General features: G+C 39.3%; 2 protein-coding genes across 5 annotated transcripts; both read left to right on the forward strand.

Annotated features, from left to right (window-relative positions):
• Positions 1–2,148: 2,148 nt before the first annotated feature.
• LOC115749897 (F-box/LRR-repeat protein At5g63520-like) lies at positions 2,149–10,193 on the forward strand. Of its 4 annotated transcripts, XM_030686920.2 has the most exons (11): positions 2,151–2,464; positions 3,073–3,180; positions 3,292–3,384; positions 3,525–3,665; positions 3,933–4,028; positions 4,131–4,170; positions 5,863–6,024; positions 6,823–6,998; positions 8,399–8,517; positions 9,509–9,693; positions 9,776–10,068. In XM_030686920.2, exons 1-11 carry the CDS (start codon positions 2,252–2,254, stop codon positions 9,838–9,840), a joined length of 1,398 nt encoding a protein of 465 aa, XP_030542780.1. In that variant the 5' UTR covers positions 2,151–2,251; the 3' UTR covers positions 9,841–10,068. The 4 variants fall into 4 exon arrangements, with proteins under 4 accessions (XP_030542781.1, XP_030542780.1, XP_030542779.1 ...); XM_030686921.2 differs by lacking the exons at positions 9,509–9,693; positions 9,776–10,068 and adding an exon at positions 7,238–7,321 and having other exon boundaries at positions 2,149–2,464; XM_030686919.2 differs by having other exon boundaries at positions 2,152–2,464; positions 9,509–10,193.
• A 2,199-nt stretch (positions 10,194–12,392) lies between these two features.
• LOC115749892 (rhamnogalacturonate lyase-like) lies at positions 12,393–18,162 on the forward strand. The gene is made up of 15 exons (XM_030686912.1): positions 12,393–12,629; positions 13,008–13,129; positions 14,322–14,381; positions 14,851–14,970; positions 15,058–15,177; positions 15,332–15,473; positions 15,589–15,759; positions 15,958–16,113; positions 16,201–16,307; positions 16,419–16,509; positions 16,681–16,822; positions 16,907–17,063; positions 17,160–17,276; positions 17,568–17,694; positions 17,793–18,162. The coding sequence occupies exons 1-15, from the start codon at positions 12,432–12,434 to the stop codon at positions 18,048–18,050; spliced, it is 2,088 nt and encodes a 695-aa protein (XP_030542772.1). The 5' UTR covers positions 12,393–12,431; the 3' UTR covers positions 18,051–18,162.
• The last annotated feature ends 799 nt before the right edge of the window (positions 18,163–18,961 follow it).

Here is an 18,961-nt window from a genome sequence, read left to right on the forward strand (position 1 = left end):
AACGTGCTGGAGAGGTGCTTCGCTTTTTCTTTGCCGACACTTATTTAAAATTGACGTCCAAAGGAAAAAAAAAAAAGTGCCCAACTTCAGGAGAAAAAAATTCACAAAGCTGACTTATTGGAAGCAGCAATCTCACGTGCACTTTCCGTCAATTATCGCATTAATTAGAAAGCATAAAATAGCCATTTGTGGCATTTTTTTCCCCGCAATAATAGGATAAGTACACATGAAGCCTTAAACTTTTCAAAAAGTACAATCAAGTCTTAAAACTTGTCACGAAAATATAATCGAGTACTAAAACTTTCAAATAGTGCAATCAAGTCCTATGATTTTCAAAAGATGCAATTAATGGAAGAACTTGATTGGATCAATTTGACAAGTTTTAGAATTCGATTGTACATTTTGAAAGTTTTAGGACTCAATTGCACATTCGTAACAAGTTTTATGACTTAATTGTACTTTTTGAAAGTTTTAGAACTCAATTACACTTTCGTGACAAGTTTTAGAATTTCCAATACACTCATCTCCTCAATAATTTTCAAAATTTTAGGACAAATTTTGACAATCTTGCTAACCACCATTGATGAGTCCCACGTGATCGGCAAAGCTACAAGCCCACAGTACAGAGTTAGGATATGGCCAAACGTGGTTGACTAATCTTTTGAGGCATTCGGCTACACGGGTTTATATTGCCATAGACTGTGGTAAACCTGTTTTTGGCACATTAATGTACCGAGGCATTGTTGAACATGTTTGCCACATTTTCAGACAAAAGCTTTGTCGATTCATGTTTCTTTTCCATAATCACATCTGATTGAAACTTCTACATCCTATTCTGTTGTTTCGAGTTGGGTATTGCGAGAATATGCAGATGAGAGACAAGAAGATTTGATTAGCAATTGTCGACGATCGTATGAAGTTAAAGAGGGGGTCGAAGCATGAACAGAAGGACAAGGTTAACACTCTCATCCAAGGATGTTGATATCAGACTTTGGAAATTGAGAGTCATTGAAAGATTAAAACATCAGTGGTCATATATGTAGGTAAGAATACCTAAATTAAGGGAGATCGGAGTTAACGGTGAGCTTACATGTAAGAGAAGATCGTTGAAACGGATGTGTGAATTAAGTTTGAAAAACTCTCACATCAGAAAATTGAGAAAAATTGCTCGAAAAATCTTGAACTTATTATATTTTTGCCAGTTCGGTCTTAAAACTTTTTACTTTTTGTCAATTGAGTTTATTTGGCAATTTTAACGAGGATTGATGTGGATGTTGGCGGACCTATGTAGCGCAGCCGGTGTTGATGTGAAATTTTTTTAATAATGCTTTTATCAATTTTAGAATCTTTTTATCTTCTTTTGTTTCTTTTCTTTATTTTTTTTCTTCTTGTTCACCTGGCCATCATCGACCATTAGGCGAGGCCACCGTGATGGGTGAAGCAAATCTGAACAAGGCTACGTCGCCCTAACCGGGGGAGGCTGGCCTCACCCAATGGACTTGAGCACCCTCTAAAGGCTCTCCGATATCAAGCCTCTAACCATTCTTGGTATTTTTTTCTTGAATATCGGTCATGAACTTTTATTTTGTTTAATGAAATCTATGAATTTTGGTTCAATATTGTTCTCGAATTTTAATTTATTCATTGTGATCCTTGAACTTTGGTTTAATGTTCAAATCAATATATGAATTTTCAAACATTTTCATATAGTCTAAATACTCCATTAAATATTGACTAATAGTTCAAGGATCACATTGTACAAATCAAAAGCTTAGGGACGATATTATACAATGGGTCAAATTTCTAGAGCTGAATTGAATAAATTAGAAAGTTACACATTGAGCCAAATTTCAAAAATCACGTTGCTTAAATTAAAAATTCAAAAACTACGTAATTTTAGAAATCTTTTTGTGTTGTTATCCCTTACTTGTCAGGCTGCCAATGCCTTTTCTGCAGATGTTTTCGACAGAAACAAAAGAACAAGAAAAAAATTTGTGGAAAATGTCGGATACAGACAGAAATTGGGTAGTTGTGGACCGCTCTGGGGGACCCGAGCCGCTCGGAGCGACACGTGTGCGATGACGAAACGACATCGACATTCTAAAATCAATAAAATCAACAAAAATATCTTAAATTAATCGAGACCGAAGCTTAGCGTCGCTCATATAAGACGAGAAAGCTTCAGTGTCTCGTGAAATCTGAGAGCTTCTCTGTTTGAGAAGTGTTCCTTCGCGATATTGGCGTGGATCCAATGACGGATTCTCCGAAGACCAAGCTCCACGGCGGCGGCGGATCCGGATTCGGCTCCATCGGCGAGGACGTCCTCGAGAGCATCCTCCGGCGTCTGCCGGCGGCGACCTTCGCGTCGGCGGCGTGCGTCAGCCGGTCGTGGCACCGTGTCTGCAGGCGGATCCTCTCTCGGCCCAAGCTCGCTTCTGCTCTCTCCCTCAACCCTTGTGCTCAAGTAATTAGTTGAACGCATGCTCTTTCCTTTCGTTGCCTCTCGAGTTGGTGGGTGTCCAGCTTTTTGGGGGCAAAATGGGACTGTCTTTCTCTTGGGTTTCGGTGTTAGGTTTTTGGTATTGCGCGTTCTCGGTTTGGTTTGGTTTGGTTTGGTTTGGTCCCCAGGTAGAAATTCTCGTCATATCTTGTCAATCAGACCATATAAGCTCAGTTAGGCCAACTGGACTTTAAAGCTCCGCGAGCTAACTGCAGCTTTGCGATCTCAACGCTGAGCTCGACTTTTGTGTTGTGCTGGACTAGGAGCTGAAATGAGACTCATTTTCCTTCACTGGTCACAACTAATATGAAGTTCCTGAGAATCAGTATTATGGTTCTGTCTTGTGAGAAAAAGCTTTTGTGTTTTAGTCTAGAATGTGCTCATTTATTAGCCTCAAAGAAGATTATCCAAATAAGTGGGCTGCTTTTTCTTCATTCATTACTGTTGGGTTGAGCTCGCCTTCCTTTCTCTAGCTTTTATTCCTCCTTTCCTTAAAGTCTTTGTGCAATTATTTCACCTGATAGCTGGTTTGTAGTTGTACTGAGCTATGGGTTTCTTCTATTGTTTTGCAGAATGCTTTGCAAGAGGTTGTTGATAAGGTTTTGTCTGAGCCAATTTGCCCCCATTTTGCCATTGTCAATGTCGGAAATAATGTCAATATGACGGATGCTCTTCAATACGTATGAATTTTGATGAAAGGACTTTCAGTAATATTTATTCAATTTCATCTTTTGATTTGTTCCGGTCCATTGATCTGTTGCTATTTTATTTATCAAATATTCATGGTCCAGATTGGTCGTAAATTGGGAGCTGGAACGCCTATAGTAATATCTGCTGACAGTGGAATTATTGGAGTAGATGCTCTTATTAATCAAGTCAAAGAGGTTAGATTCTGCCTTAGAAAAACGTAAATTAAGTCAAACACAAAAATTGTCGGACGCGGAATCTTTCTGAGGAGGTTGTTAAGAATATTGTTTTTACTGTTTTCCTTTGTGGGCCCTTTTGTGGAACCAAAATATTGCAGGTTGAAGGAGGTATTGATGTTGGTTCCTACAACAGTGAAGATTCCGACAATGCTGAACAGGGTATTGTCCTGACCGTGGGTTTTGTACCAGGTTTGAAAGTTGATGTTGTCCCGCTGCTGCATCTGGTGGAAGTAAATGAGGTAAAGACATCCCAGATTTATATTTACGTACAAGTTTTCTCTATATATAGCAATTTTCATTGAACATTGACCCTCAAGTCTTTGGGCTATGACCAATTGATGCTGCAAGAACCCAAATTATGCCTTACCCCACTGGATAAAATGGTGAGATCTGTTCTAACTTATGCCAATTGTCGTGAATGGAACTTCAGATTTTCTTTAGTTTGAAGCTTGGTATGCAAAATGTTGTAGACAAGGTTTAAGTTAGAAATTTCTTGCTGATACCAGGACACGTTAATGGTTGACAAGTTCATAACGGATATAACGGAATACTCAGTTGCTATGTCAGGGTGCTCAACACCAGTTGGAGTTATTATGTTTGGAGTATGTCCCCCTGTCACCTGTTTTACATTATTTTCCCTTTCATAAAAGCGAAAATTCATTTCTCTTGGATGCCTTAGTTGACATGTTACCCTGATCTTGTAGGATGGAGTTGCGGAGATCAAATCGGCTGCTGAGAAACTAGGTTGGTTAATTCTTCTCATTCTCTTAGATAATTAGATGGAAGTGGAAATAGTCCTTTTTATCCTTAATTTTCTTCCATCAGTAAGAAGAAGGAATCTATATTATACGGTGAGAGATAATAAGGTAAGGGGTAAATTACAGCTTAGTATTGGATTCAATTTTTGCCCAATGCTCCTCACAGGAGTTAGCAGCTAGGTTGTCCCAAAAAAAAATCTCCTGAATGACTTGGGGTTGATAAAATTGAACAATAACATCTCATGAAAAAAGGTCAGATGTTTCTACCGCATGCAAATATGATATAAGGGAATAGTTCATACTTTATGTACGGATACACTTCTTATACATGGCATAAATGACCCCTTTTGATGTGCTATTAATATCGGAAGTTCTTAGGCTTCTGAGTTCTGAGAGCACTAATTTTAAGTGTAGGAAAAATTCGATATTGGTAGTTTGAGTCTTTAGCAATACAAGATTGCAACTCGAAGTTTCATGATACTAACCAAGTTATACCAAGACCCAAGAGTGCTCATTAGTGATTGCAAATATGAAATACAGAGCTGGATCACATGGTCAACAAAAAGAAGTAGACCAGGAAACTGGGGAGCAAGCAGATATGAGGGCAATAATCCAAATTAAATAAAGTAATTCCTTTGAACACTGTCTAGCATGAGAGAGAGAGAGAGAGAGAGAGAGTTGTAGTGTACTTACGTGGAGAGAGTTGTAGCGTACTTATGTGGCTGCAAAGCGAGTGGATGAAGACCTCGAACAAGACCTAAAAATGCCAAGGCTAGAACCTGAACAGATGAGAATTTCCCCTTTTAAGTTATCAGAGTACTGTTGGTAAAAGTGCACTTCATTTTGCATAATTCGCTTTTGTTTAGTGCTTTTCAAGTTGGGTCTATTAGCATATGCCCTGTATAGCTTACTACGAGGGTGATCTGGGCTGTGAAATTGTTGCTGGAAAAGACCAGACTTAGACTTGATTCTTCTTGTGACAATCAAATTCAATTTGGATTTGGTTCATCCCACACGTATGAGTCATGGGCATCCTGCCTTTCTATGTTCTATGGACATGTATGTAACTATTGAGAGTGAAAATATGGACCGTGATTGGGAATTTCTTTATCATCTTTCTCCGAGTAAGAGGCGAAACATAATTAACTTGAATTCGCGACAGCTTAACTCATGTATGCTTTTCGTGAAAAAATACCAATTGAAGTGGAGGGTTTCTTCAAACAACAAGGAGCTCGGTCAACTATCCAATAAGAGGAATAATTGGAACTATTGTCTCCAACTTCTTCATAGCATTATTTATTATAATGAATTCTCTAGCATTTGACTTCATATCACTGAACAATTTAGTCGCAAGCTTGAAGGATAGCTCAAAAACCAATCATGCAGTCCTTCCTGGTTGAAACCACGCGTAAAAATGATATTGCCATAAATTAACAATTAAGACTGGTCTCAAATTTGGCTCATAATTAACAGAATCTCATATGGTGAAACAAATGGACAAGTACATCAGTGAGTGGGGCATATAGTCTAAAAGAACAAGTACAATCATTGAGTGATGCATTATCATCATTCTAGCTCATTCTTTTCATCTCCTTACAAGCGTTATCAAATTTATGCAGTTGGCATGTGTTCTTGTGGCCTTATGAACCAGCACGTCTTACATAATTGTGCATTGCAGATTATGCAATGCCTTTGGAAACTGCGATAGTAGGTGACGAGAAAGGCAATTTTGAGTACAGAAGTGCAGACAATTCCAGATACGTCCCTGCGATTGGGCTCCAAGACTACACCGCTAGTGCCATTGCACTTGTTTTTGCCAAAGATAGACACAAATGCCCTGGTAATTGTTATTTGTGTATGTATTATTTCAGTTTCAGTGATACATAGCCGCCTTGGTCTGTGCTTGTAATTCTTTGTTTCATTCCTTTCTTTTGTTGCAAATGAATCCAAGAGTAATTGTCTACCACGATTGGTGATAATTTGATTTGGTTTTGCTCCTTCATAAGAGTCTAAAGCTACATGCTTAGATTATTCCCAATGCTTTTGTTTTTCCTTCCTGTATTCTCCAAATTGTTATCCTGTTTGTATCTCCAGCAGAAAGAAAAAAGGATTCCTGCTCTAATCTTAAATGCTCTCTCTCTCTCTCTCTCTCTCTCTCTCTCTCTCTCTCTCTCTCTCTCTCTCTCTCTCTCTCTCAACATTTGGTTGGTCTTGCTGTTTCTTGCACTAGTCTTCTGGTTTTATGTTATTATGGTATTATGACTCTTAGTCCTTCATGTCTTTCTTATTTTTCGTATGACACATTCGGACAGGATCCTGCATATGCACTGGGAATCAAGTTGTACAGCTTATATTGCTTTAATCCTTCCAATATGTTGGACCTTTTTTAGCTTTACCTTTGTCTTTTTCTGTCGATAAAATGGAGACTCTTTTTGTTGTACCTTTCTTAGTTGCTTGTTGTATATGTCTGCCCCTATTTTAAATGCTCCAAAAGTAAATATAAAGTAAAGAAAAATCTTGTTCACTATTGCTGTTTCTTGCACTTACCTTCTGTCTTTTGGTCCGGCCTGTTCATGATTTCATTTTGCTTTATTCCAGCTAACGTTTGATTACCTGCATGGCTTGGTTGCATGAGCAGGGTTAGGTGATATTAAGTTTCATGTGGCATTATCGGATGGATTGTCAACTATTGGTCCAAGGCACAGGGCAGCTTCCGTTAAAGTTGATGATTGCTGTACTTTGCTCACTGCTAGAAGAGAAGGTCAGGAGGAAATTCTTGACGGTGAAGGAATTCTGAATGATATCAGAGATGAGGTATGAGACCAAAGTTTTCTGTTTCGTAACTTGCAGATTCAGTAATGTCAATGTTAGTTCCAAACACTTGACCCAGTAGTTTTGGAGCTTCCCAAATTTGGAGCTTCTTTTTTAACTGAGTTTTTGAGTAATGATTGACAATTTCTCATCCCTCATGTTTCATCCAGTTGATGATCCTACCTGTTTACTTTGTTAATAATCTCACTGCTGTACTACGCGAAGAATTTGCATGTCCTTAGATCCTGTGTCTCCACTTAAAGGTTGGATCCTTGGTAACAGAGCCATGAACTGAGTTCCTTTTCTGGAGTTCCTTTCATGATGAGGTATGAGCTAGTCCAATTCCTACGGAAAATCTTGTTTAACCAAGCATTCTCTGAGAGTCACTTGAGATTTGCTCCACTTATGTGGATCCTCTAAATAAAGGGTGTCAACATGCCTTAAACCACCGCATTTTATTTCACAAGATTTTAATGAATCTGAGAGTCACTTGAGGGTCGTGACCATGAAAGATCGTTTGTCTTGGGAGTAAATGGTTATGATAAGCTCCTGTATTTTCTTAGTGGACTGAAACACTTTGTAAGGAACTGTACAACTTTCTGCACAGTCGTCCACCTGAGTGATGAGCTAGTCCAATTTCTTCAGAGAAGCATGTTTAACCAAGTATTCTCTGAGAGTCACTTGAGAGTTGCTCCACTTATTTTGATCCTCCACATCAAAAGGGCGTCAACATGCTTTAAACCACGGCATTTTATTTCACAAGCATTTATTGAATCTGAGAGTCACTTGAGGGTTATGGTGAAGGATTGTTTGTCTCGGGAATAAAGGGTTATGATAAGCTCCTGTATTTCCTTAGTGGACCGAAACACTTTGTAAGGAATCATGAAACTTTCTGCACTGTTGTCATGAATGAGTAGCTCCTTGATTTGTTTAAAAGTTTGTTCTGCATGTCAGATATTTTTGGTGGTTGTCCACCTGAGAAGCTGAATCTTAAGTTCAAGACCTTCTGCAATCCATTTGACCCTCTTCATTTAGTTGAGATCTAATCCAGTGGTCATGTCTTTGCAATATCTTGGAAATAGGGAAACTTGTGTAGGCTAATCTGGTGAGAGTTACTTCAGAACAGTGCATCATTAGCTGCTTTGGAAGTTTCAGGTCATGATTTTCGATAGGAACAATGAAGCGCCCGTATCAAACAACCAATGACCTTAATGGACTTATCATGTGTGGCAGTTACTTTAGATATCCAATGTTGCATAATTTTTCTATCCTCCATATTTTAAGTTCTGAAGTTTCACCTCATGTTATGTGCACAAGTTTGAGCTACTATATAGTCTGGAGAAAGGCTCACTATTACCAACTTATAATACTCTTATCATTGCCCCTGTTTTACTATATGGCAGCTCGAAAATCGTGTTGAGTACCCTGACGTGTACATTGGAGTAACTAAAAGAAGGGTATATAAAGTTGGGGCAGAGAAGGCAAAGTCGATGTCATTCTTGTCATTTCATGGTGTGATGGGGTGAGTTATGAAGGTTCTTTGCCTCTTTCTCTTTGTTGAATAATATATTTCCATGGTTGTTTTTTGGTGTGATGTTGGACACAAAGGGCATTAGTTCGTTGATTTTTGCCATGCTTTTTCTACTTTGCAATTGAAACTGGAGGCTTTTCTTGCACTGTCTATACCTCAGTATTGACTTAGTGATATTGGCTCTGGTAGATCTTCATTATCACAAAGAAAGATTAAATTAAATTTGGTATTCTTCTGCGTGACTATAATTAACTGAATCTGAGAGTTCCTATATTGGTGGTGGGTAGGATGGAAGATATTTAACCTATTATGTCTCAGGGAAAATCTCACCAAATGTTCCTGAAGTTTTCCGCAGAGGACATCAATACCCTAAAACTTTTGTTAGTCTCATCAATACCCCCGAACTTGTACTAGTGACCGGAAATACTTTCCATCACAGTTGCTTCCGTAATGATAATTTAAAATTAGACGTGGCAGCATGCGGGGACAACGCCACATTGTATTTTAAACTGCTATTATGGATGGAAGTTTAACGGAAGGTGCTTTTGGGTAACTATTAAAAGGTTGGTGATTTTGCTGAGACGAAAAAAGTTTGGGGTATTGGTGTCCCACAAGGAAAAGTCCAGGATTTTCTATGGGATTATGACTATATCTCATCTTTCAATTGAATGGCATAAAATAAATGTCATAAGGTTTAAAAGTGCGTCAAGCTTAGGATATATGTTGACTTTACTAAACATTCTTTTGCTTATTCAGATGGAATTAAGTTTAACATGGCATCAAATTTTTTTGCATGCTTTAGGCATGCAACAATCATGTGAATGTGAATGACCAGCTGTGAGAATTATGCAACTTGTGATTCCAGCGCAAAAATTTATTGCCTGTTTGGTTGGACAACCCTTCCCAAGAGCCACCTTTGGCTTTCCCAAGTGAAATTACATGTTCTCCTCCTTATTCAGGACTATTTCTTGAATTTTGACAGGGGTGTTGAGTACCTTCGTGTTGAGGGGTCTGGCATTGAAAGTGGAGATAATTTCCAGTTTTACTATTCTGATCCTGCAGCTGCCCTTGCCTCGTGCCATAAAGTTTCAGCGCGCATGCGAAGTCTGAATCCAGGAAGTGATTCCGATTGCTCTGATAAAGTGGGGAACATTGTTGCGAGTGTTGGTAAATCCTGGGTTTTCGGAGGTTTCATTTTCTCTTCTTTTGGCCGTGGAGAATCGTTTTTCAATGATTTCAATGTCGATAGCTCGCCGTTTGTGGAGAACTTTCCTGGAGTTCCAGTGGCAGGAATCTTTTGTGGTGGGGAAATAGGCCGTTGCTCACCAAGCTTGTGCGTGCAAGATAGCGAAGAAGGAACATCTGTGCGTCGTGTTTGCCATGTTTATAGCACCGTTTATCTGTTAATGTCATACACTCAAGCTCCTCCAGGTGCCGCCGTCACATCTTGATCCGTTGATTTTATTCCTGTGGATAGGATGTTTGTGCATTTCGACTTGACCAGTCATGTTGATCATGAAAAGGAAATTAGGTGGTTGTTTATTTGGAGGATGCTTTGATGTCCCCAGGATCTAGGAATGACAATAGACAATATGCATGTCCTTTCATTACTTGGATGTTCTTGATGTTAACCTAGCCCCAAGAATCAAATATTCATGGAGTTTTGAGAAATGTTTGTGTGCTGACCTCCTTTACTTTTTGGGCTATGCCAAGGAACAATTGTAACAGTTCGTTTTTGCAAGAGCTGATTACTTTAACAGGCGGACATCATCAGCAACACTTAATATATTCTTAAGATATGTAGCGACTTTGAAACAGTTAAATAGAGGCTGGTAAGTCAATCAACTAAGGTAAGTAAAGCTAAAATTAGAGGGTAGTTTAGTTCATGAAGAGTTGGTAAATCACTCAAATTACTTTTGATAATTTGCTATAGACGTTAGTAACATATTTTGCGATGTCAACTTTTGCAAATAAATATTTGCGAGTGTTTGGAACAATCGGTAATCTTAAAGCAATCAAATAAAAGTAGTTAAACTGGTTCAAAACTTTAGTACATGTTTAAACTGTGCAAATGAATATTGGCAATTCATAGATTCAACTTAAGACGATCAAGCAATTGTTGGTGCTTCAACACGTTCACGATAAATAAATTGTTGGTCACTACCAAACTTGTTACAGGCAGAATGAGTTGCCGCTGTAAATTTAATTACTAGGTGATCAGGAAAATTTACCGGCACGTATCAGTGATTTGTATTTTCACGCACGGGATTCTAGAATGCTTTCAAGAGTGGGGAAAACAATATCGATTCTTGCGATTATGGGCGCTGGTCAAATTAAGATACGCAACCTGAATAAGCACCATAAAGATGAAAGATCATGAAGGCCAATAGTTTCATTGTGTGGTGAAATAGGAAGGAAGTAGACACATGAACTTTCCTAGTATAAATACTGAAATAGCAAGAAAAATCAGCATCCTCACCTCAACTTTCTTCCTTCATGGGAAGACTTTTAATCTCTAGATCTCTGTTTCTTTATTTGTTGGGTACATTCTGATTATGCAAATCATCCGTATCGTAAAATAGACAATCAAATGATGTATCTAGACTTCTATGAAATCGGCAATTCTACCACCCCACAAGGTTAGAAATCACAACCAAAATCATGCACGCATGGCTAAGCTAAGCAAGTTGGTATTATTTCGTGAAAATTGTCCAAAAAGTTCTAAATATATTGCCCTTTTTACCAATTAAGTCATAAACCTTTTAATTGTGTTAATTGAGTAGTAAACCTATTCTCGTTCTGTCAACCGAGTCTACCTAATCAATTTTGGTTGGAAATCGTTGACATTGACATCAACCGTCCTACTTGAACAATCGGCATTAACGTGAACAATTTTTTTTTTTTTTTCAAATGTGGCCGGAAAGGGTGGCGATGGTCGCCGACCATTGCCAAGCCTTGTCGATGGATAGTGGAGCTCACTAACCTTAGGCGAGGGTTGCCCTCGCGTAATCTGGCGAAGGATGGCCCTCGCCTAATCTACCGAAGGGAAGAACAGAAAAAGAAAAAGGAAAAAGGAAAAGAAGAGAAATGAAAAAAATTATCCACGTCAATAATTTCCAGTCAAAATTGGCCGGATGAACTCAATTGACAAAACGTGAAAATATTTAGAACTTAATTGACACAATTTTCGACAAAAAAAAATTGACATAATTAAAGGTTTAAGACTAAATAGGCAAAAATATAATAAGTTCAGGATTTTTTGAATAATTTTTACCTATTATTTCCGTGAGCACAAAGGAATACGGCGCATTCCTTAAAGACTTTTTCAGTATTATCTGGTCTGGTGGTTGCTCGGTTGGTGGAGGGGGGCAAGGCAATAGACAAAAAGTGAATTCAATATGAGTGACTTTTGGTGTAACCGACGTTCTGTCGCTATTCAACTTGAACATGATTCCCTTCCAACTTCGTACCACTTCCTCTCTTCTTTTCTTTAATAGGCCTTTTTCTCACATCACATGTTGACTCCTTCCGCCGGCGGACAACCTCAGAACATGTCCCCGCACCAGAACCCAACAAAAAGGTGACGACAAAGGAAAGAACACTCACAAAATAAGGAAGGAAACGATAAAAGACAATGATCTCGTCGTCACTCAAAGTCACGAGAGAGATTATGCAGAAGAGGAAGAAGAAGCAGAGGTAGGAAGTAGAGAAGCAAAGAAAGGAAGATAATCCCTTGTCCTCCGTTTCAAGGAAACTCCAGCAGTCATCCCTTTTGTGACTTTTGGAGGTTAATGTTCCTACCAAAACGCACACCCACTTATACATTCTCATCAACTCCCCAAGCAGGTATGCCTACCTATGAAAATCTTCTCTATTTTTTTTTCTTTGCTCATCACATTTGATGAATGATGGGTTCTGTGAGAACTCCTCTTTTTCTGATTTTTTTCTCTGCATTTCTGGTCCATGGTCTGTGTGTCAGAAGAACCAAGGTTGATGTTGTGCGACATGTTGGAGAAGCTGGAGATGGAGATCATGAGGCTAATGGACCTGGACCCTCCACACCACCCTCTGGGGCGGTTCGAGTCCAAGTTCGAGATAAATATGTATGAGATTTCTTTTTTGCTTTCAATTCTTTATCTGTGTTTCATTTTTTTTTTTTTTTTTTCATTTGGGTGCACTCTGCTATATGCACCATATTATTAGAGAGAAGACATTTTAGTTCAAAAGTCAGTAGATTTTGATGATGTTGTCCTTTAAAGTTGGCATTAGTAGATGGAAAAAGCTGCTTTGGAGCAATAGTCATCAAGTTCAGGACCTCTATAGGGGGTAGACTGCAGAGAGAGAGAGAGATTCATTCTTTTGTTCAGCAAAAGAAGAGCAATCTTGTGATTGATTGAATCACAAGCATGTCATTGCATAAGTAAGTTGTTTTCCATCTGAAAGGTCTTTCTTTTCCAATACCCTGATCAAGTGCTTTGCAGGTGGTCATGGATAATGGTATCCTCCAAGTTACTTTGTCGAATCCAGAGGGAAGTGTTACTGGAATACAGTACAATGGCGTCGACAATTTACTCGAAGAACTAAACGGCGAATTTGACAGAGGGTATATGATTGTTGATGTCTTGAGTTCTTCACTTTTTGAAGCACTAGATAAATTCTTAGGTTGTTTAGCGAGAATTAGTAAAGGAATAACTTCATGGATCATCGAAGCAAGTGGTCTTACACTCGATAACAGCATCAAAATTTGAGGATGATGTTTTTATGTGTCTTGTTTGTTTATGGAATTTCAGTATATCAGCATTGAACGCTCCATACCAATTTTAGTATATTATGACAAGCTCATCTTTAACACCATATTAGATTGCAGGGATGTTTAGTTGATCATTTGCTTCTTTGACTGGAGTCAGAGAAATCCACAAAAAGAAGAAAAGGAATCCTATAAATCACTTCTTGAATCCTTATCAAACTGGGAGCTTATAACACAGAAACTATAGCAAAAGGGCAGAAATCTCCTCCTTGTGATTCCTTTATTTTTTTCGCTAGTGGTTACTTCTGTCAGTTTGCTCTAGATAAGGCTTCAAGAAACAACTCAAAAGTTGACCTAGTTGATGAAGCATAGGTCCAGTATGGTGCACTTAAGGGCTAGTTGAAGATGTCTGTAGACACAGACATGGTTAATGCTTCTTTTGTAATCATGGATGCGAGAAAACATGCAAGACCAAAAGTAAACAGACCATCCTCCAAAGAAAATCATACCAAGTCATACTTGTCTATCTTGTGATGTCATCAGCGACAATCTGCAACTAACCAGAACCTCGGCATATCTAAAGGCCACTCTTTCTTTTGCCTCAGCATTGTTAGCCTTTACAAATTATCAGTTGGCGTTAAAGTTTTAAGATCAGTTCCAGTCGTATTTGTGTTAAATATATCGAACATACTTGTACCGAGTATACTTTGAGTTTCGGAAGAGGATTCCTCATTTGCTGGTTTTTGGCCCAGTCTTACATAATAAATAATGCCACATATGTTGTTCTACCAATATACCTACTTAGTATGTGGCAGATTCCTGATGAGTGTTTAAATGGACCACTAACTTAAATAACCATTTAACAGAGTGCCACATCATATAATAAATCAACTTAGTAGATGAGTCTTAGTATTCCTCTTATTCTTCAACTATTATTAGTTAAAGTTTCACAAATACACAAAAAAACTAGTTGAATTGCTGCTTCTTGCTTCAATCCTCCTGTTTGTCGTTCAATGGTACACTTGACTTATTTCACTGGAATGTGTAGGTACTGGGATGTGGTTTGGAGTCCTCTGGAAAGTAACAAAACAAAGGGTAAACTCGATAGGTATGTTATCTCGCCATCCTCTCTGCTCAACTTCACTTCTGTCGAAGTTGCAGGTGACATTTAATTTGATCAGACATTAACTCTGGCACCACAATGTCACTATGTAGCCCGCAATGAAGACTCAGCTGAATTATATGAAAGCTATGTAAATGTAGTAAGCAACTCAACAACTTGAGCCCTAAAAGTGTTTATAAAACCGTTTAAGCATTCATCTGAGAGGACAAATGGTACCACAGATGACCCATTCTTTTGGAACTGCCGATTTTAACATCATTCTTGTAGTTGTCCGTACACCAAGACAAAAACCTTTTATTTTCAACCTCAACCAGCTAAAGTAATTTTTGTCAGTAAATTTCTTGTGACCCTTGAGTACACATCTAAAGAGGTATGTCAAAATCAAGATGTTAAGTTCCATTTATAAATGTTTGCAGCTGCTGCTATGTGACAAGTAAAACTGCACTTTATGCAGGCTTGATGGCACAAAGTTTGAGGTTGTAGTGGAAAACGATGAGCAGGTTGAACTCTCGTTCACTAGAATGTGGAACTTGTCGCTTGAGGGTGAGGTAGTTCCAGTAAATATAGACAAGAGGTACGCCGTCGCCTTCTAATGTTAGCATGTTGTGTTTTTGGGAAATCTACACGTCAGGTGGTGATAATATGAATGGTGATCTGTTAGGTATGTGATGCTTTGTGGATCTTCAGGCCTCTACACGTATGCAGTTTACGAACACTTAGCAGAATGGCCTGCTTTCGTCATTGATAACACAAGGACTGTGCTCAAGCTTAGAAAGGACAAGTATGTCTCCTGCCTCTAAATTATTTCAACAAGGTTACATGTCCCTAACATTTTTCCAAAAGTCTAAAGTACTCGAAATGAAGAAAATGGACCTGATGGTGGAGGAGTCCAACAGACTGAACTAATTTTTGAATGAGTTTCATGATGTGCCTAGGTTTCATTATATGGCGATAGCAGATAATAGGCAAAGATATATGCCCCTTCCAGATGATAGATTGCCTGACAGAGGGCAAGTCCTGGCCTATCCTGAGGCAGTTCGGCTCATTAATCCGGAGGAACCAGAGTATGAAGGAGAGGTAGTTTCTTCTGATCTGGCAATCGTTTTACTTATTAAAGGATCAGCTTCAGGAAGCGAAAATGAAGATCGCCGGCAGTGATGACCATTTGAGAGTGTATCGTTGGTCATTGCAGGTGGATGATAAGTATGAGTACTCATGTGACAGCAAAGACATCCGGGTCCATGGTTGGATTAGCACGGATCCTCCCATCGGGGTCTGGCAGATCACACCAAGCTATGAGTTCTGCAGTGGTGGACCCGTGAAGCAGTTTCTAACATCTCATGTTGGCCCGACATCCCTTAATGTAAATAGCTCTCCTCCTAAATCTAAGACACTAGAAGAAGCAATCTCGGTTTCTCTTACCTAGATGACACTAAAATCATTAGTTGGAGCCTCTATTGATCACTCCAAAGTTACATTGATTATTCTCTTTGCTTGGTGACAAAGTACAATGAACACATTTACCAATCTCTTTTTGCTTTCTCAAATTCGAATCCCTAAGGTTTTTGTCAGTGCTCATTACTCTGGAGTCGACCTGACAATGAAGTTTGGACCGAACGAGCCGTGGAAGAAAGTCTACGGCCCGGTTTTCATCCACGTTAACTCTATGTTGGATGGAAAAGACCCGCGCTCTCTTTGGATGGATGCAAAAGAGCAGGTTTGGCATGAACACCTTCAATACACTAACTTATCAAATTTTGTCTATTCTTCCTGTGCGCAGAGTTTAACTTGATTTTATCGGTAGTTACTTGTTGAAACCGAAAGCTGGCCGTACAAATTCCCGGCTTCAGAGGATTATGTGCAGCCCAGTCAAAGGGGCAATGTGACTGGTCGACTACTCGTGCTAGACAGGTGGTTACTTCTCTTACCTTCATGCCAAATGCACCCAGAATGCTTAATGGAAAATGGTGCCCATTTTCTCTATGCGCGTCTGATCAACTAATAAAATCGATGATCGTCCAGATACATTAGTGAGGAACACATAAAGGCAAATGGTGCTTATGTGGGCTTGGCACCGCCTGGAGACGTTGGGTCGTGGCAAAGAGAAACCAAGGTGATTCTTCATTTCTGTATATACAGGCACCTACCAGGGCTATGTGAAGCTGTTCTAGAGTTTCTACGAGCCCTAGATCTGTTTTTGTTAATGCAGTCCATTTTAGTGATTAATGGAGAATGAAGTTACAGAGAGTTCTGGCCATATAACAAATTAATCTCCCCTTACTAGGGATATCAATTTTGGACTAGAACAGACGAAGGGGGAAATTTCTCCATCAGCGGTATTGTTCCTGGCCAATACAATCTCTTTGCTTGGGTTCCAGGTTTCATCGGAGACTACAAATACGAGAAAAACGTTACGATATCAGCAGGTATATGCTTTCTTGTTTGGATATGACTGTTAGTTTCTTCTGTTTTCCAACAACTAACATTGATTAATACATGTCGACAAGCAGCTTCTGATTTCGACGTTGGCGAACTTGTGTATGAGCCTCCAAGAAGTGGCCCGACATTGTGGGAAATAGGCATCCCTGACCGTACTGCTTCAGAGTATTACGTTCCTGATCCCGACCTACAATACATTAACCCACTCTACATTAATCATCCTGATAGGTCAGTCATGTTCAAAGCCATATGATCTCTCTCTCTCTCTCTCTCTCTGCCCTTTCTTGGCCTAGGAGAGCTGACATTTGATTTACCATCAACCAGGTTTAGACAGTATGGGCTGTGGCAAAGATATACAGAGTTATATCCACATGAAGATTTGATATACTCAGTTGGGACGAGCGACTACAGGAAGGATTGGTTCTTTGCTCAAGTTACCAGGTTTTGAATTCATATTCAGTCTCCATTCTTTGTTTTCTCATTCATGGAAGTTTCAAGATGCATGAACGACACGCAATAAGCATCTTATAATAGCAGCCGGCGGAAGCACGGCTTGCTTTATCTTGGAATGCAAAATGATTAGGTGGACCTAATTCAAAGTGAAAGAAACAGGCAAAACAATTGTTGTTAACACTTACTTTTCAAAAAATCCCAGGTGGTTCATCTGATTTTGATGTAAAAGCATTCTGTGCCTAACATAACTCATCAGCTGAACATTATCCTGTGTCACAGAGAAACAGGAAATAACACATACAATGGAACTACTTGGCAAATCAAATTCACAATTTACAGCATCGATCATACTGGAACCTATAAGTTGCAATTGGCTCTTGCGACCGCTCACATTTCCGAGCTGCAGGTATGCTAAGCTTAGCCCTACTGAATTTTAATCAGCCTCAACTTAAAGAAAAGATGCTCCATCGTAGTACTTCTATTCATCGCGTTCTCTGCCTGAAGGTAAGGATCAACGACGCAAATGCAAGCTCTCCTTTATTCTCGAGCGGCGTGATCGGTAGGGACAACACAATCGCAAGACACGGGATTCACGGGCTGTATTGGCTTTTCTCAGTCGACGTACCAGGCACCGGACTGGTCAAGGGCGAGAACACCGTCTTCCTCACACAAATAGGAAGCGAAAGCCCTTTTCAGGGGATAATGTACGACTACATTCGCCTCGAGGCACCTCCATCTTCCAATTCTACATACAGATTTTAGTCTTTGCTTTACATTTAGATCCATTACAAGATCAAAGCTGTCGTAGTGGAGCCAACATAGTCGTTCTTTTCAGATAACATAAATACGATGGTCATGATTTTTTCGTGAATCATTCAACGATGACCTTGCAACAATTCATCCATATTTACCTCGACGATCACTGAGGGATTAGTACATGAACGGCATCTAGTTCAGCGGTTTGTCTTGATCACAGTTTGAAACTCAGTCTACGACGAACAATGTGGCATGTCAAGTTCAGAGAGAGAGAGGCCATATCTTTTCCACCAATCACATGAAAACCAACTCTTAGCAGCTAAGTTTTCTTAAGCGCTGCGTCGATGAAACCCGCCAATTATGCCTCATTCTACTGTGACTATATATGTGTATTAAGATCGAGATCAAAGCAATTATGGCTTTATGTATACTTGTTCGTTTCTAGAAAATAAGTGGTCCCCGTCGTCTTGACGCTATAATCTGATATTTTGAGTTTCAAAAACCAAATTTGGAGAAGTTAACGGTTAAGATCATGCCGAATACGCCCGAGTAGTCAAGTGATGCCCTGTCGGCAAGACTTGCTGTCACAAATTCACACCATATGTACTTGTCTTTATCGAACGGCAGCCGTGATGACAAGAGGGTCGGGGCCACCATCGCGAAGCACCTCCTGTCAACTCTACTTCCTTATGTCTGCATTGTGTCAGACTAGAGCTTAAAAGCTTAAGATGGTTCCAATGTCCGGGAGACTTCACCGATGAAATTAAAATTCTCATTTCAAAGACAACATGGATCGAAGTCTCGACGTGCCAATTACCTCATGCCAGGGTTTCCTTTCCATGCATTTATGCAATCCTTTGCAAGAACTTAAGTCCTCTAACAAGAGCAATTAATAACATCATCACGACATAAACCAC

This window comes from Rhodamnia argentea, chromosome 2 (assembly GCF_020921035.1).
Source record: "Rhodamnia argentea isolate NSW1041297 chromosome 2, ASM2092103v1, whole genome shotgun sequence".
Lineage (NCBI taxonomy): Eukaryota > Viridiplantae > Streptophyta > Magnoliopsida > Myrtales > Myrtaceae > Rhodamnia > Rhodamnia argentea.

Coding starts and splice junctions, on each gene's coding strand:
- LOC115749897 (XM_030686919.2), top strand. CDS start 2,252: ATGACGGATTCTCCGAAGACCAAGCTCCACGGCGGCGGCGGATCCGGA. Junction 2,465..3,072: donor CCCTCAACCCTTGTGCTCAA/GTAATTAGTTGA, acceptor ATTGTTTTGCAG/AATGCTTTGCAAGAGGTTGT. Junction 3,666..3,932: donor ATCTGGTGGAAGTAAATGAG/GTAAAGACATCC, acceptor TGCTGATACCAG/GACACGTTAATGGTTGACAA.
- LOC115749892 (XM_030686912.1), top strand. CDS start 12,432: ATGATGGGTTCTGTGAGAACTCCTCTTTTTCTGATTTTTTTCTCTGCA. Junction 14,971..15,057: donor CCAGTAAATATAGACAAGAG/GTACGCCGTCGC, acceptor GTGATCTGTTAG/GTATGTGATGCTTTGTGGAT. Junction 15,178..15,331: donor CTCAAGCTTAGAAAGGACAA/GTATGTCTCCTG, acceptor TGATGTGCCTAG/GTTTCATTATATGGCGATAG.